Here is a 15,537-nt window from a genome sequence, read left to right as displayed (position 1 = left end):
ACTCTAGAAGTCACATTTTTTGCCCAATCATCATGTAACTTGGTGAAAAGATTGGTTTTATAGATATCTCAGATGAGTTTGCAAATGGTCCCGATGGGTCAATAAACATGGCTGCCAGGGAGTGGGGCAGTTTTCCTTGTGTGACTTCCTTGTGATCGAACACTATAAAAGTCACATATTTTGCCTAATCATCGTGAAACTTAGTCAATACATTGGTTTTGTTGATTTCTTGGACCAGTTGGAAAATGGCTCAGATCGGTGAAACACACTTTTTAGCTCACCTGATTGCTCAGGTGAGGTTTAGGATTGGTCTTTGTCCGCTGTTCGTCCGTCCACATTTGGTTTGTAAACACTCTAGCATTCACATTTCTCAAGCATTCTTTATCAAAATTGCTGAAAGACGAGCAAAATCACATAATTAATGCCATAATTATTGCCCTTAGATTGTTCAAATTTTCATTATATTATACAAAATCCTTGTAAGCAAAGTTTGATGTTTGGTAAGGGGGGTCAACTCAAAATATAGGTCACCATTTCAAATCTTACAAAAACACTCTCTTCGCCAGAGTTTTGGTTCAATAATGATGAAACTTGACCAGGATGTTTGTCTGGTCAATATCTAGGTCAAGTTTGATACTAGGTAAAGATTGAATGAACCGACTCCTCTCAGGTGAGCGAACTAGGGCCATCTTGGCCCTCTTGTTTTGAAATCTCACAGGAATAATCCTTGGGTGGTCCTTAAGAACAGTTACATAAAATCCTTCAGTCAGTTGCAGAAGTGTCACTGTGTACCTATTAAGTGGAGCTAAACATGAAAGTGAAAATTTCAAACAATATTTCCTCCAATATGATCAAAATAGGAAGAGATGACAATATTTCCTTCCTTTGGATTTAGTAATTTAATGTGGCTATGCCACTCTCAGTGGCTGATGTGGATATGTTGTCTGCCTAGCAACCGGAATTGTGTCAGCCTAGCAACTGGGTTTGATTCACACTGTTGGAGCCTTCTTTAGATCCCCCAACAACAAGTATTGTTTCAACCCAGGAAACTGGGCTGATCATTGCTGTCGTTCTCAAACCTCGTAGCTCCAAAATTTTAATATTTTTTTTCCTCTTTTCCGAATATATGAAGTTTGGCGCGTGATTTTGGTTTTATCTTGTAGCTCTACGCCAATCAGAGCCCTTGAAAAAGCCACATGACAAAATGTTGTAGCGCGATTGTTGGCTTTTTTGTAGGGCGTAAAGTCGTAGCGATTATCTTCGTCATTTCACCTATAGGTACGTCATTTTGTTTTGCCAAATTTGACAAAAACGTTTTTATATTTGCAGCTATGAGGTCTCCTATCAGGATGAATTGTCGTACCTCATACAAATGACCAAACTGTGGTGACGAAATATTGTAGCTACCATTTCTGAATATCAGTATGACTTATCAGTATGAGTTAAACGTCTACGGCTTATACTGTATTTTGCAGCTTCATTTGTTTGGTATTTTTACAGAATTTCACTTTCTAAAACATCGTTATAAAAAAATGTGACGGTTTTTTCTCTCCTGAAAAGTTGGCATTTTGTAGGTACGAGGTTTGAGAACGACAGCCACGTTATGCTTTAGATGCAAACAGGCTTAAATCAATAGGTTTAAACTAACTAGGCTTTGTCATTGGGGCAGCTGGTCGCTTATCTACAAGTTGCTGGTATAAGGCGATGATGGTAATGGAAGAAATACAGTTTAAAAGATATTTCTTGGCAGTGATGGTAATGGAAGAAAAACAGTTCAAAAGATATTTCTTGGCAGTGATGGTAATGGAAGAAAAACAGTTCAAAAGATATTTCTTGGCAGTGATGGTAATGGAAGACAAGGGGCCCATGAGGGCCTGAATCGCTCTACTGGCTGGAATCAATAGGGCTCAAGCCCTTGATAGTATGAACAATCTGAGTAAGTTTTAAATAAACAGACCCAAAATGGGAAATTTATTGCATAAACAAGAAGAAACGTAAAATTTAAACTTCAAATGGCTCCTTTTCAACAATAAGTTGGACAAATTTTCTTCACTCTAAATGGGGTTCTGGCCCTTGATGATATAAAACATCCGTTGATGTTTCAAAAGGATAGAACTTCATATGTAAACAAACAAGAAATGTGTTTGTCGGAAACACTATGTCCCCTTCTGCGCCGCTTTGAATTATTATTTTTTTACCTTTGACCTTGACCTTTCACCACTCAAGATGTGCAGCTCCATGAGATACACATGCATGCCAAATATGAAGTTGCTATCTATAATATTTCAAAAGTCATGGCAAAATGTTAAAGATTTTTCATTTTTTTCTCAAATTCAAGGGGAGATAATTCTGGACTAATAACTCCGATATTGCTCATTTTCAATAGGGTTTGACTCATCATTTAGTTAAAGACACTGTGCAAGTTGGGAAATGATTGGATGAAAACTGTGGACTTTATTGCGTAAACAAGCCTTATTTCACAATTTTCTCAAATTCAAGGGGAGAAAAGTCTGGACTTTTTACTCTGATGTAACCCATTTTCAATTGGGTTAGAGTCCTCATTAATATAAAGACACCGAACAAGTTTGAAAAGAATCGGATGAAAACTGTGTACTTTATTGCGTAAACAAGCCTTATTTCACAATTTTCTCAAATTCAAGGGGAGATAATTCTGGACATTTTACTCTGATGAAACCCATTTTGAATAGGGTTCCAGTCCTTATTAATATAAAGACACTGAACAAGTTTGAAAGAATTGGATGAAAACTGTGGACTTTATCGCGTAAACAAGAAAAAGTCTAACGCACGCACGGACGACGGAAACCACGCCATGACATAAGCTCTTCAGGCCTTCAACAATAAGTTGGACAAATTTTCTTCACTCTAAACGGGGTTCTGGCACTTGATGATATAAAACATCTGTTGAAGTTTCAAAAGGAAAGAACTTTATATGTAAACAAACAAGAAATGTGTTTGTCGGAAACACTATGTCCCCTTCTGCGCCGCTTTGAAGTTTTTTTTTACCTTGAAGAATGACCTTGACCTTTCACCACTCAAAATGGGTAGCTCCATGAGATACACATGCATGCCAAATATGAAGTTGCTATCTTCAATACTAGTATTGCAAAAGTTATGGCAAAATGTTAAAAGATTTTCATTTTTTTCTCAAATTCAAGGGGAGATAATTCTGGACTTATAACTCCGATATTGCTCATTTTCAATAGGGTTTGACTCATCATTCAGATAAAGACACTGTGCAAGTTGGGAAATGATTGGATGAAAACTGTGGACTTTATTGCGTAAACAAGCCTTATTTCACAATTTTTTCAAATTCAAGGGGAGTTAATTCTGGACTTTTTACTCTGATGTAACCCATTTTCAATAGGGTTCGAGTCCTCATTGATATAAAGACACTGAACAAGTTTGAAAAGAATCGGATGAAAACTGTGGACTTAATTGCGTAAACAAGCCTTATTTCACAATTTTCTCAAATTCAACGGGAGATAATACTGGACTTTTTACTCTGATATAACCCATTTTCAATAGGGTTCAAGTCCTCATTAATATAAAGACACTGAACAAGTTTGAAAAGAATCTGATGAAAACTGTGGACTTTATCGCGTAAACAAGAAAAAGTCTAACGCATGCACGCATGGATGACGGAAATCACGTCATGACATAAGCTCTTCAGGCCTTCGGCCAGTAGAGCCAAAAAACAGTTTAAAATATATTTCTTGGCAGTCATGGTAATGAAAGAAACAGTCCAAATATATATTTCTTGGCAGTGAAGGTAATTGAAGAAAAACATTTCAAACAAGGGCTGTTTGTAAAACATGCATGCCCCCCTATATGGGCTATAAGTTGTACTAGCAGCCATTGTGTGAATACGTTTTTTGGCACTGTGAATGGTGGTGGTGGTGGTGGTGGTGGTGGTGGTGGTGGTGGTAGCAGAAGAAATAGTAGTAGAAGTAGTAGTAGTAGTAGAAGTAGTAGTAGAAGTAGTAGTAGTAGTAGTAGTAGTAGTAGTAGTAGTAGTAGTAGTAGTAGAGTAGTAGTAGAAGTAGTAGTAGTAGTAGTAGTAGTTGTAGTAGTAGTAGGTAGTAGTAGTAGTAGTAGTAGTAGTAGTAGTAGTAGTAGTAGTAGTAGTAGTAGTGGTAGTAGAGTAGTAGTAGAAGTAGGTGGTGGTAGCAGAAGAAATAGTAGTAGTAGTAGTAGAAGTGGTAGTAGTAGTAGTAGTAGTAGTAGTAGGTAGTAGTAGTAGTAGTAGTAGTAGTAGTAGTAGTAGTAGAGAAGTAGTAGAAGTAGTAGTAGTAGTAGTAGTAGTAGTAGTACAGTAGATTCCACTTAATTGAATATCGGATAATCGAATAATTCGGTTAATTGAATAGAAATTGAAAACACCAAACCATTTGCATCTCTTCCTGTTGTAAAAACTCCACATAATCTGAAAGGAAATATGGCGTATTTCGGTTAATTGAATAGCCAATTTTCTATTGCACACTATAATCCACACTATAATCCAGCAAAGAATGTTATAAATCTCCAACGATACGCATCATATCGACGATTTTGACAGACACGCTCAATTGACTGCCTTTGTTTTCATTTCACACCATGCATGTATGCAGCGTCTGTCAAGCGTCACGTGACTAACAGGTGTAGGATGCGAGCAAGTACAATGCAAACACTGGAGTCTCTGGTGTGCAGTCAGGTGCAAACTTTCGAATGCAAACTGTCGAGTAACACACTTCAACAGTTTGTTGTCGCTTAGAAACAATTAAAGAGTGTGTTGCTGATTAGAAACAAACTGTTGACGTGTCTTGCTCGACAGTTTGCAATAGGCGATGGAATGTTACACTATATTCTCAGTTCGTGTATATAACTGTGTCACAGTAAATCACATCTAAACATGATGTCAAACAATCGCGCACATTTTTCAAAATATCGCAGTCTTAACACTGATGATCATGTTTTCACAATAACCAAAATTAAATCCAGTATTGACCAGATTTTCCGGTAAATCAGTACACAGTACATTTTCTGTTTCAATACTAAACTACCTGAAAGAGTGTAACGTCAAAGATACAGCATTCTCCTCGCTACAAAGTTTTCCTTCAACAGTGTATAAACACCCACGCTAATTTTCGCGCGCTTTTTAACAGGACAATACATGAGCAATAGATGTTGCTAGTGTAAGCGTTGGGTAAGCAATAAAATGAAAATGGGAAAAATCATCACTGTATGGCATGACATTGTACATTGCTGCATAGTTTTCGCTAGTTTTTTGTTGGGGGCAAAGGCAAAGGCAATACATGTGGACGTTTTATTTAAAGCTAGAAAGTGTGTTTTGGATTACAAAATGTGTATTCTCATTTGGGAATTAAACAAAACATTTATATTATATTAATAATGGATTCAATATTTAATTCCAATATTAACTTTTTTTTAAACGCGTTACGTGCCAAAACAATGTTTTGATCATGCATGAAAAGCACAATTTCCAGGAGGATTACACCCTGTTAGTGATAACATTAGAAATATAACTTATTCCATATAATTGAATACTCCGGATAATTGAATATTCGGACGTGACAAATGGGCTATTCAATTAAGCGAAATCTACTGTAGTAGTAGTAGTAGTAGTAGCAGTAGAAGTAGTAGTAGTAGTAGTAGTAGTAGTAGTAGCAGCAGCAGCAGCAGCAGCAGCAGCAGCAGCAGCAGTAGTAGTAGTAGTAGTAGTAGTATGCATTACAAAAATGCTGTTAGCCTTACATTTGGTAAAATTTAAATATTTTACAAGGGAGGCAAATCTGTAACAATAAATTTTAACTTTGCATTTGTTTCCCCAGTAGTGTATTACCTCCCCTGTCCTGCTTATATTTATATTAATCAACAAAATTAAACATTAACACAATATTTAATATACAAAATATACAAAAAATCTCATATTCTGATAATATTTTTACTGATCCACTGTATTTTACTAAAAGGATGATATTTCATTGGACTGATAATTATAGATTTAGGATTACAGACCAGTTGCTTAAGTAATATTGTTCAGAGTGTGCCCTGTTGGCCGCGTATGCATAAGTTGAAGTATCATTCAAAACCCATTTTACTATTTCGAGTCGCCTTGACCTTGACCTTTGACCAATCGACCTCAAAATCAGTAGGGGTCATCTGCGAGTCATGATCAATGTACCTATGAAGTTTCATGATCCTAGGCCCAAGCGTTCTCGAGTTATCATCCGGAAACCACCTGGTGGACGGACGTACCGACACCTGGTGGACGTACCGACCTACCGACATGAGCAAAGCAATATACCCCCTCTTCTTCAAAGGGGGGCATAAATATATTTCTTGACAGTGATGGTATAAATGGAGGACAAGAGGGCCTGAAAGGCCCAAAGTCGCTCACCTGAGATTCAAAGGAACTAACCTGTTCTGTGCAGCCCAAGATGTCATTAGAACAATATGTTCTTACCAACTTTCATGACTAGTAAACACCCTGGCAGCCACGTTTTTCAACAGACCAGAACCATTTTCATACACATCCAAAATATCATTTAAACAAATATACTGACAAAGTTTCATGAAAATTCATAAGTCCATATAAGGAAAAATGCCCTGCCCACTGGTGGCCATGTTTTTCAAGCAACTGAAACCACTTTCGAAATTGTCCAAAATATCATTGGGGCAAATCTTCTGACAATGTTTCATGATGATCATACGATAAATATGTCTTCTAGAGTGTTATCAAGGTTTAAATATAGCTATATAAGGAAAAATGCCACGCCAACTTGGCGGCCATGTTTTTTCACCAACCGGAACTATTTTCGAACTCATCCAAGATATTATTGGGACAAATAATCTGACCAAGTGTCATGATGATCGGACAATAAATGTGGCCTCTAGAGTGTAAACAAGGTTTTACTAAAGCATGATATATAGCCATATTAGGAAAAATGCCCGCCCCCTGGTGGCCATGTTTTTTAAGCAATCAAAACCATTTTCGAACTCATCAAAGATATCATTAGGACAAATCTTCTTACCAAGTTTCATGAAGATTGGAAAATAAATGTGGCCTCTAGAGTGTTAACAAGGTTTTACTAAAGCCATATAAGGAAAAATGCCCCGCCCCCTGGCAGCCATGTTTTTCAACCAACCAATTTTTTAACTCGTCCAAGATATTATTGGGGTGAATCTTCTGACCAAGTTTCATGAGGATTGGATAATTAATGTGGCCTCTCGAGTGTTAACAAGATTTTACTATAGCCATATACGGAAAAATGCCCCGCCCCTTGGCGGCCATGTTTTTCCACCAACCGGAACCATTTTCGAACTTATCCAAGATATCATTTAAACCAATCTTCTGACCACATTTCATGAAGATTGGAAATAAATGTGGCCTCTAGAGTGTTCACAAGGTTTTACTATAGCCATGTATAGCCATATAAGGAAAAATGCCACGCCCCTTGGCAGCCATGTTTTGAAAGCAAACGTAACAATTTTCAAACTCATCCACGATATCATTGAGACCAATCTTCCGATCAAATTTCATGAAGATTGGACAATAAATGTGGTCTCTAGAGTGTTAACAAGGTTTTACTAAAGCCATATAAGGAAAACTGCCCCGCCCCCTGGCGGCCATGTTTTTTCAACGATCTGGACCATTTTCGAACTCGTCCGATATATCAATGAAACCAATGTTTTGCCTAAGTTTCATTATGATTGGGCAAAAATTGTGGCTTCTAGTGTTCACAAGGGTTCTCTATAGCCATATAAGGAATACTGCCCCACCCCCTGGCGGCCATGTTTTTCAACACACCGGAACCATTTTTGAACTCAACCAACATATAACTTAGACAAACATTTTGACAAAGTTACATGAAGATTGGGCATCAAATGTGACTTCTACAGTGTTCACAAGTTTTTTTTTTTTTACCTAGTGACCTAGATTTTGACCCAGCATGACCCAGTTTCAAACTCAGTTGAGGTATCGATGGGACAAATGTTCTGACCAAATTTCATGAAGATCAGACAATAAATGTGGCCTCTATAGTGTTCACAAGGCAAAATGTTGACGACGCACGACACACGACGCGATCACAAAAGCTCACCATGATCACGTTGTGCTCAGGTGAGCTAATAAACAGTTCAAAAGATATTACTTGGAAGTGATGGTTATGGAAGACAAAACAGTTAAAAAGATATTTCTTTTATTTTCAATAATAAATATGTGATCATGTTTAATGGCAGCAAGGTTACACACAACCAAACCATGAATTCACTTGCGCTTGATATGGGCGTCTACTGAGAATATGCATAAGCAATCTATCTTGCATATCTTAGGTATAGTTTTACCTGTATTGGCCACACACAAAATATAACATAATTTTAATTAGAAAGTCACAATTACTGGGTAATTGTTTTTAATGGGAATAAAGACATAAAAAAACTAATGTGTTTTAAAAATATGCTTTTAGATTAAATAATTAAATTATTATTTAGTTTGAGGTTTAATTGAAATTGTATTTCATATAAAATATCCAATTATTATAGAATTCTAACATATTTATATCCACAAGCACACAATTCTATGCGATAGTGAAAGAAATTGACTCGATATCAAGTTTAAATGAGTGTAATATGACGTATTTAGTTTTAGCAATGGCATTAAAATGGCAAAGGATTCATGTACGATCATTTATACAAGCGTGTGATTTACTACTATATACAGTATATATTTATTTGACAAGACGTATAACAGCATATGATATTACTAAAATATAATAATTTGTAAATCTTAGTATTAATATTTGTATTACTTATAAGATATAACAATTTGTACAATGAAGATAACACCCTATAATGGATGCATCGGTTTGAAGATAAACGCATACGAAAACTACACAGATATAAGTTCTGGATGCTTCAAGACTTGAAGTTGTGACCTGTCCAATCTGTGGCAATTATATTTGAGCAAGTGATTTGATGAAACTCTCTACAATACATGTTGAATTTTATCAATTGCAAGTGCTTATTTATAGTCAGTTTATTCATGGGGTTTTGATAGAGGCCAACTACACTTTTATTGAATCCACTTCTTGGTGTAACAGGTTTACTTTTTAAAAAAATACAGCAAACTCAACAGTGAAAAGGAGCAGTGAACATGCAGGAACATTAAAAGAACAGGGTAACTTTAAAAGGTGAATTATTTTAACTGTCTTTCTTAAACTGGTTTAATTCAATGTGTACATACAAATATTATTCACAAATGGACATGTATAAATTCTTGCAGGGCCCTCACTGGAAAATATTTGGCTTTCGTCAACTGTCTCCCTATACGGTTTTAATTCCATGTGCACCATAAATAAAGCCTTTAAAAATTTAATCCAGTAAGAAAGGCCTTTAATAAAATTTAACTTTCTGAGGGACCACAAATGCGTAAAAATACAATACTAAGTGGTAAAAGTATTAGACAAGAGTTCCTGTGAAACTTTAACCCTTAAAGCGCTGGAGCTGAATTTTAAAGGCCTTTGCAAACAGTTTGGATCCAGATGAGACGCCACAGAACGTGGCGTCTCATCAGGATCCAAACTGTTTGCTATTCTGATAGTATTCTTTGAAAAAAATCGAAGAAAATGCTAATTTTAGAAATTCTGCAGACGACATTTTAGCAGAAGACAAATTACCCAGCATGCAAAGAGTTAAAAGTAAGAGTCAGTTTCTGGTCATCATAACATCTCACAACCATAATTTGTCAGAGTAAACAAACAGTTTCTTCGTTTCATCAAATAATTAAATCCAAAATATTTAAGTAAAAAAACACTGAACATTAAAGTCAATAACAATAGTTTCTTCTTGAAACTGCATCAAATACTTTATATCAAAAGTACTTTAGTATATAAAAATACTTAACATCTTAGTCAATAACAATAGTTTCCTCTTGAAACTGCGTCAAATAATTTTAATCAAAAGTACTTAAAATACTTAACATTAAATCAACAACCAACAAATCACTTACATGAACAATGTAATACCAAAACATGAATGGTTCACCATAACACAGTTTTACCAATGTGATAAATTGAAAGATGTTAAACGTGTTGAATGGAAATGTTTAAAATAGCATAACCACCCAAAGTAGTTGATGCATGGTTGTGAAAAATACATTTCAGATAAACGTACAATAGAAACTTCACAACACTTTAGTGATAGCACAGTCTTTTACATATCCACAACACTATGTACACATAAATGTGAAAGAACACAGCACCTTGTAAAGGGTAACTACTCAGAAGTTTCACACTGGTTGCTTAACAAGAGTTGTCTCTCTTAGACTTTCAATAGGTTACAACCTACCAATCTTTGAACACAACATTAACATCGAAACACTACTTGCATTATGACTAAAGACATTAAAACACTACTTGCATTATGGCTAAAGATATTTGCTCCCTGACCAATCGACTGGCCGTCATTGAAATAGACACAATCTAATATCAATTTTTCTTTCCTGTCAATCTTTATAAAACCTTGTTTTAATATCACTTCATTAAAAAGCTTCTAAATCAATAATTAAAAATCAGACATTATGTTACTCTTGAAGAACACAGATGTATACTAGTAATCTAAAAAACAAATTGAATAACCTATATCTCTGATACACATAAGAACAATCCACACAGTTTTTTCACATTTCACACTAGTTTTTCACATTTCACACTAGTTTTTTCACATTAGTTTGTACTTCTAAGGAGGAACATAAGGCGGGGGTCCCCGTGAACTTTGTACATGTGGGGGCTTGTTATGATGGCTACCAGTCACTGGAGGAGGTGGGGGATAGATGGGCGACATTTCGTCCGTTTCGTCCATCTCTATTTCCTCCGCCCCGTGCTGAGTGGATCCAGAATTCCCACTCTTCCCGCTACCCTCGCTCGGTGCCCGCTGGTACCCTGGCGGCGGAACGGGCGGTTTCTCGTCATCATAGATCAGCGGGCGCGATGCCTCGTTGGGCTTCTCGTCATACTCATCGGCAAAGATCACTGGGACGCCCTTGTTCTGCGAGTACTCGTTCTGTTCTCGCAGCTTCATCTTGCCCCTCCTCTTCTTCCTGTAGAGGCAGCAGGCAACCGTGAGGGCTATTATGAGAACTATGACCACCACTATCGCAGGAACCACGGTCGTGATCCAGATGTCGCTACCACCCCCTGAACCTGCCCCCGCCGCGGCCACACCCAGAGTTGTGGACTGGGGTTTCCTTGTACTCTTTTCTTCATTCTCTCCAGTATCTTCAGGTTCGTCCGTTGGAATAGGTGGAATCGGCTTTATCGTTATCTTCTCTTCAGTGGTTGTTTTTGCTGTTGGTGCCTTTGTGGTTTCTGGTTTTGGTTTGTCTTTCATGTACTTTCTAGATGGGAAGTTAGGGTGGTTTTCACATTCTCCCATTGGCACTGCCCCTGCTGAGGTAACCGTGTACGGGTCCATTGCCTCTTTAGCCTCATCAGTTAGAGTACCATCGTTGTTAAACATTCTTCCTACCATGTCCCTCAATTCAGTAATGGGGCAGCCTGACGAACCTACGGTGTTGTTTGTCCAGGCATACACCACAGAGCCACGTTCAAGTCTTGTCACTGTCAACGAACGAGAATTCTTATCTCCAAAAATGGTCGCCACTTTATTCGACAGTTCAATTCGGTTCTCGAAATCAGACATGAAATCGTCAAAGTTAGTGTCAATAGACATACTCAACTCATGACTAGGAGCTTTCGATTTCAAGGAGCTCGGGTGCACAGTTACTGTGAACGAATGGAAAACTTTCTGATTATTGCTATTCATAGCGCTTAACCTCAATGGATGGACACCGACATCCGTGTGCAAGGGATTCGCAATAAACGAATAAGGCTTAGAAGATCTGGACTGGGACACTGTCAAAAAGAAGTCCTTACTCAGCCGAGCACCATTTATATCGAGCACTTCAAGGACCAGGTTATTGGTGGACAAATCGTAACAGTCCAGGAAAGTGTCATCATTCAGTTTCTTTCTGAGAATCTCCCCTGCTTCAATATTTATGTCACCTGTTGGGTTGTTGACCCTTGGTGGTATGCTCAAATCTCCTAGAGGGCAGAGAGGTTTTGGAGTTGTTGGAGCTGGAGTCACTTTTGGAGTTTCGGGTTTTGGCGTAGTCTTGGTTGTTGTTGTAGGAGCTTGAGTTGATGGCTTAGTTGTAGTTTCAGGTTTGGGCGTAGTCTTAGTGGTTGTTGTTGTAGGTGCTTGAGTGGGTGGCTTAGTTGTTGGCTTCGGGGTCGTGACAGGTATTGGCGTGGTGGTTGGCTTCGATGTTGGCGTGGTAACAACAGTTGTAGTGATCCTCTGAGATGTGGTGGGAAGATGTGTGGTCGGGGTTGTTGCTGTCTGCGTCATCTTTGTCGTCTCAGAGGGCTGAATTTTTGCAGGAGTAGTTGTGGTGGGTGTGCTAGGCTTATCAGTCATCTTAGTAGGTTGCACATCGATGGTCTTGGTCGGCATGATCTGCGCAGGAGAGGACTGGATAGCCTGCGTAGAGGTGACGTCCACGACCTTGGTGGGGGCGGGAGGGGTGAAAGTGGGTGTGGCCGTCGCAGCCCTTCGTCTCCGAGGCTTCACCTGGAACCTCGTGTTCGTGACGTGCCATCCAACGATGTTATGTCCGAGTGCAGTGCTCATGTCGCCGTTGGCTGCCGCGTTCTGGACCTGGGTGAGAGTAGAGAGGTGCTCATCGCCCACCTGTCCACAGCCTATCATCCAGGACAGCAGTGTTCCGGAGGTTTTCGGTTCCTTCACATTACCTGGCCCATAGACGAGAGCACTGCTGTCAAACATTGGCTTATTCCCAACTGGCAGCAGTTTTAAGGTCTCCGGTACCAAATTTAGGTGGTTGACTACGTTGTCAAGGAGATTCATCTTGTTGTCAAGGTCCATAGTGTGAAGGTCACAGTCAACAATGACGGTCACTATGGTTTGAGGCTCGTCCCGTTTGCAGTGAACGATCTTGGATGATCCACCAGCAGACACGGCGTTCACCTGGCTGTTTGTGTCGTCAAGGACCTCGATGGAGAACACGTCACTGGCTGTGGAGCCGTCCTCACCGGTGACCTTGACCTCCAGGTATATCACGGACTTGTCCTCGACTCCAGGAATGCCCTTGAGCTCTGTCTTCAGTGGGTTGAACTTCAGCCAGGCTGGTAACGCCGTCTTCCCAGCTTCCGTCACCTGAAAACATAAAGAGTGTAACTAAGAAAGACATCAAAAGACAGTAAGTTGTGTTCAAACAAACAGGCTTATACTCATAACTCCATATAACACCAAGTGCATCAATTAGAAAGACATCTTAAGACAGTAAGTTGTGTTCAAGCAAACATGCTTATGGAACAAACACCATAAATGTTTCATTTGAAATAGTTTTGCCCAACAAACTTTTGGTTTCCTTTAAAAAAAAATAATCGAGAGTACCAGAAACCAAACGTTAACAAGGGCTGTTTGTAAAACATGCATGCCCCCCATATGGGCTGTCCGTTGTAGTGGCAGCGAATGTGTGAATACGTTTTTTTGTCACTGTGACCTTGACCTTTGACCTAGTGACCTCAAAATCAATAGGGGTCATCTGCGAGTCATGATCAATCTACCAATGAAGTTTCATGATCCTAGGCGTATGCGTTCTTGAGTTATCATTCAAAAACCATTTTACTATTTTGGGTCACCGTAACCTTGACCTTTGACCTAGTGACCTCAAAATCAATAGGGGTCATCTGCGAGTCATGATCAATGTACCTATGAAGTTTCATGATCCTAGGCCCAAGCGTTCTTGAGTTATCGTCTGACAACCATCTGGTGGACGGACCGACAGACCGACCGACATGAGCAAAGCAATATACCCCCTCTTCTTCGAAGGGGGGCATAAAAAGAATGCCGTTTTTAACTTTTGGTTTCTGGTAGTCTGGGTAGCATAAAAACCCAATGTATTGAAAGGTCAGACATTGCATATCATGTTTGACAAGACTGCAATCTTACCCCTGAAAACGAAATTGAAACCTGTCATGTTCCACTGCCCATGAAATAAAAATGTCACTGCTTGTTATTTTTCTTCGGCCTACGTGTAAATCTTGACATTTACCATGTATTTATAGATGGGTCTCAGAGGGTTTTGAATGCTGATCATGTTTTAAAGAAGTATCATCCGACAGACAGTTTGGATACTCAGTCTTTAACATCCACACAGAATGTGGAAATGTTTAATAAATAACAAGGTCTGTTTGTAAAACATGCATGTCCCCCATATGGGCTGTCAGTTGTAGGGGCAGCCATTGTGTGAATACATTGTTTTTTTTGTCACTGTGACCTTGACCTTTGACCTAGTGACCTGAAAATCAATAGGGGTCATCTGCCAGTCATGATCAATGTACCTATGAAGTTTCATGATCCTAGGCCTAAGCATTCTTGAGTTATCATCCGAAACCATCGGGTGGACGGACCTTCCGACAAGTGCATAACATTATACCCCCTCTTATTCGAAGGGGGGCATAAAAAGTATTATCTGACAGACAGTTTTGATTCTAAATCTTTAACATCCACACAGAATGTTGGAAAGTCCAATAATATGCGCCTTGCTCTGAGAAAACGGGACTTAATACTTGTCCGTAAAGTGTTGTCCCAGATTAGCCTGTACAGTCTGCACAGGCTTATCAGGGACAACAAACACTTTCAACACTGGATTTTTCCTAACAAGAGACCTTTTTTAAGCTAACCATAAAAGAGGAAAATGTTTTTCCAGTCTGCACTGGCTTATCTGGGTAGACACTAACTCTTTCAGTGCTGGAACCGAATTTTGAAGGCCTTTGCAAACAGTTTGGATCCAGATGAGACGCCACAAAACGTAGCGTCTCATCAGGATCCAAACTGTTTGCTATTCGGATAGTATTCTTTGAAAAAAATCGAAGAAAATGCTAATTTTAAAAACTCAGCAGACGACATTTTAGCAGCAGCAAATTTCCCAGCATGCAAAGGGTTAAGAATATGAATTAAGACCCATTTTCCCAGAGCGCAGCTGATATAATATATAGCTGTCTATTGAGACCAATCTCCATCCACTTTGTCCTTATTGCACTTTTTGATCAAACCAATGAAATATACCAGAAATGCCTACACCCAAGTTCTAAGCCATTATTTGTTATGCAGTCGTGACTTAATTATAAATACAGCTTTGATTGTTCCATTCAAAAATCCATTCATCAAATGGAATTGTTCCCGAAAATTCCAAAACTATTAATCAGATGCCGTCTGCCTTTGGGTGAAACCTCAATCTCCTCTAGGAGAAACCAGCAAGAACTGAATGCAACATGCAGACTGGTTAACTACAATAAGCAGTCTTAGCACAATGCAGACTGGTTATTTAAAATAAGCAGTCTTAGCACAAGGCAGACTGGTTATTTAAAATAAGCGGTCTTAGCACAATGCAGACTGCTTATTTACAATAAGCAGTCTTAGCACAATGCAGAC

The 15,537-nt window shown here is 38.7% G+C and overlaps 1 protein-coding gene across 11 annotated transcripts in view; it reads right to left on the bottom strand.

Annotated features, from left to right (window-relative positions):
* Nucleotides 1–8,202: 8,202 nt before the first annotated feature.
* Nucleotides 8,203–15,537, bottom strand: part of LOC127832618 (dystroglycan 1-like) — a 97,534-nt gene continuing 90,199 nt past the window's right edge. For all 11 annotated transcript variants that reach the window (XM_052358150.1, XM_052358144.1, XM_052358143.1 and 8 more), the window contains one exon: nucleotides 8,203–13,254. In XM_052358150.1, the coding sequence (XP_052214110.1) occupies nucleotides 10,756–13,254 (2,499 nt within the window). In that variant the 3' untranslated portion in view covers nucleotides 8,203–10,755. The remainder of the gene's footprint in view (nucleotides 13,255–15,537) is intronic.

This window comes from Dreissena polymorpha, chromosome 5 (genome assembly GCF_020536995.1).
Source record: "Dreissena polymorpha isolate Duluth1 chromosome 5, UMN_Dpol_1.0, whole genome shotgun sequence".
Taxonomy (NCBI): domain Eukaryota; kingdom Metazoa; phylum Mollusca; class Bivalvia; order Myida; family Dreissenidae; genus Dreissena; species Dreissena polymorpha.
Note: the sequence above shows the minus strand (reverse complement) of the source record. Positions and strands in the feature narration are given on the sequence as shown.